The sequence below is a fragment of the Frankliniella occidentalis genome, unplaced genomic scaffold (assembly GCF_000697945.3).
Source record: "Frankliniella occidentalis isolate FOCC.00 unplaced genomic scaffold, Focc_3.1 Scaffold358, whole genome shotgun sequence".
NCBI lineage: Eukaryota > Metazoa > Arthropoda > Insecta > Thysanoptera > Thripidae > Frankliniella > Frankliniella occidentalis.
The window spans coordinates 88,187-90,651 of record NW_026267481.1 but is presented as its reverse complement, the minus strand read 5'-3'; the positions used below and the strand labels follow the sequence as shown (position 1 = coordinate 90,651).

The 2,465-nt window shown below is 59.6% G+C and overlaps 1 protein-coding gene across 1 annotated transcript; it reads right to left on the bottom strand.

The window, feature by feature from the left end:
- Positions 1–847: 847 nt before the first annotated feature.
- Positions 848–2,281, bottom strand: LOC127751136 (zinc finger protein 668-like). The gene has a single exon (XM_052274230.1). It carries the CDS (start codon positions 2,279–2,281, stop codon positions 848–850), a length of 1,434 nt encoding a protein of 477 aa, XP_052130190.1.
- Positions 2,282–2,465: the final 184 nt, after the last annotated feature.

Sequence of the window (2,465 nt, the reverse complement as noted above, 5' to 3'; positions counted from 1 at the left end):
ACCTCGCGCCTGCCCCTGCGCTGCCCGCTCAGCAAGGTCGTGAGACTTCTTGTGATTGAACAGGTTAATCCAGAGCCGGAACACCTTGGACCTTGGAGCACTGGTTGCACTTGTACGCCTCGGTCCGCTGCAGCTTGCCATCCTGCGCCGCCCCCTCCTTCTTGACCTTGACCGGCTCTGGAGTTGCGACGTACCTGCCCGTGGAGTTGCAACTCATCTTGTGAGTCTTGTAGTGCACCCAATGGGCTTTGCGGTCCGGGAAGCTCTCCGGACACTTGCTGCATTGGTATCTGCCAGGTGTTGTCACCGGTCGCGGCTCGGCGGACTTCTCGATCGACAGTCCGCGAACAGAGGCCACGAACTCCGTGTCGGTGTGGACGCCGTAGTGCCACCAGTGCTGCTCCAGGTCGGGGAACACTTCTGCGCACCTCGAGCAACGGTACTCATTGGGCTGCTTGGACGTGTCCTCCTCGGCAGTGTTGCAGTGTCTGTCTTTCATGTGATTCTGTAGATCTTCGTGGTCGGCTAACAGTTCAGGGCACAAAGTACAAGAGTGAACGCCGGACGCGTTTTCTTCGGTCGGTGTCGTATCTCCGTCGGCAGCATTGCTGTGCTGAACTTTAATGTGATTCTGAAGGTCCGCTTGGTCGGCGAACAGCTCAGAGCAGTGAGTGCAGGAGTGAATGTCGGACCGTTTCTCTTCGGCGGGGATTCCGGACGATACTGGCACGGCCGTAGACTCGGACGCATCTGTGTGAACACGGTAGTGCCACCAGTGACTCTTCCGATCGGCGAACACCTCCGAACACCTGCTGCAGGGGAAGCCTCCGGCGATGGAGGGCGAGGATTACTCCAGGCCGCCGGCGTGAACAGCCTTGTAGTGGCGGTGGTGAGCCTTACGGTCAGGGAAGGTCTCCGGGCACTTGCTACATTGGCAACGCTTAGTCGAGGGGTCTTCAGTGGGGTCAGCAGTGAGTTCCACAATCTGATACGTCTCCGGGCCGACCTGCTCAGCGTCCGGCTTGTGCACAGTCTTGTAGTGCCACCAGTGGCTCTCCGTGTCGAGGAAGATCTCGCTGCACGCGTTGCACTGCAAGCCCTTGGACTTGTCCACCAGCACGGCCTGGCTGGGTCCAGGGCCGCCCCTCCGGGGCGTCACGTGCACGGCACAGTGCAGAAAGCGGCTGCGCCGGTCTGGGAACACCTCGGAGCACTTTGAGCACGGGTACAGCTTGGGCTTCAAATCCTGTGGCACAATCTCCTCGCAGACCTCGGCGTCCACGTGCTGGCGGTAGTGCGCCCAATGGCTGTCGGAGTCCGGGAACGTCTCCGCACACTCCAGGCAGCGGAAAGTGACAATGCCAGTCTGGTCAAGTTCCACATCCTCAGTCACGTCCATGTGCGAGCGGTAGTGCCACCAGTGGGCTTCTAGGTCGTCAGACATCTGGTCGCACTTGCTGCAGCGATACGTCGTTGTCTTCTCATTGGCGTCCTTGTCGACGTCCACCGCCTCGAAGCACGGCCGGTCGTCGGGGGACGCGTAGTGCTGGCGGTAGTGTTCCCAATGAGCATCAACGTCCTGGAACAATTCTGGGCACTTTGAGCAGCGGAACTGTTTCTCAGAGGGGGAAGGAGCAGCGGCCCCGTTCACACGATTATTCACCACCAGATCAAACACATCGGCTGGATAATGGGTGCGATAGTGCAGCCAGTGATTGGCAACGTCGGGGAAAACTTGAGAGCACTTGATGCAGCGGTACTCCGGCCGGCTCCGCACCATCTCAAAGCAGTTGGACGAGTCAGCAGCATGGACTCTATAATGCCACCAACGGCTCCTGTCATCCTGGAACAGCTCGGGACACTGGGAGCACTTGAACTTCAAGGAAGTTGTAGTTTCTGTCCCGCCTTCCTCGCAGTTGTCAGTCAAAGTCAAGGCGTCGAGCTGAGCCAGCTCCTCCTGCTGGTAGTGTGCCCGGAAGTGCCACCAATGGCCTTCGAGGTCTGCGAACAACTCCAGGCACCGGCTGCAGCGGTACTGCCCCGTCATCCCGTTGGCAGGCTTCACTATCTCGTACAAATCAGAGGCAGGCAGCTGCGCGTGGACCTTGTAGTGCAGCCAGTGGCTCCTCTCGTCCGAGAACGTTTCCGAGCACATCTTGCACTGGTAGGAAGGCGGCGGTTGAACGTCGTCCTCCTCGACGACATCTTGCCTCACTTCCTCGCAGGGCTCCGTGACGTGCGTCCTGTAGTGCTGCCAGTGCAAATCCTCGTCGGGGAACATCTCGGGACACTCGCGACAGCGCAAGAAGCTGGACAGAGGATCAAAGTCGGCCGCCTCGCTGACCACGCAAGTGCTTTGGACCTCATCACCGCCCAGGTGGGACTTGTAGTGCCACCAGAGGCCGATCCTGTGCGGGAACACGAGAAAACATTCGCGGCACTTGTAGCTCGGCGACGCCAGAGGG

Bases quoted from the DNA above. Each gene is read 5' to 3' on its own strand.
- LOC127751136 (XM_052274230.1), bottom strand. From the start codon at position 2,281: ATGTTCCCCGACGAGGATTTGCACTGGCAGCACTACAGGACGCACGTC.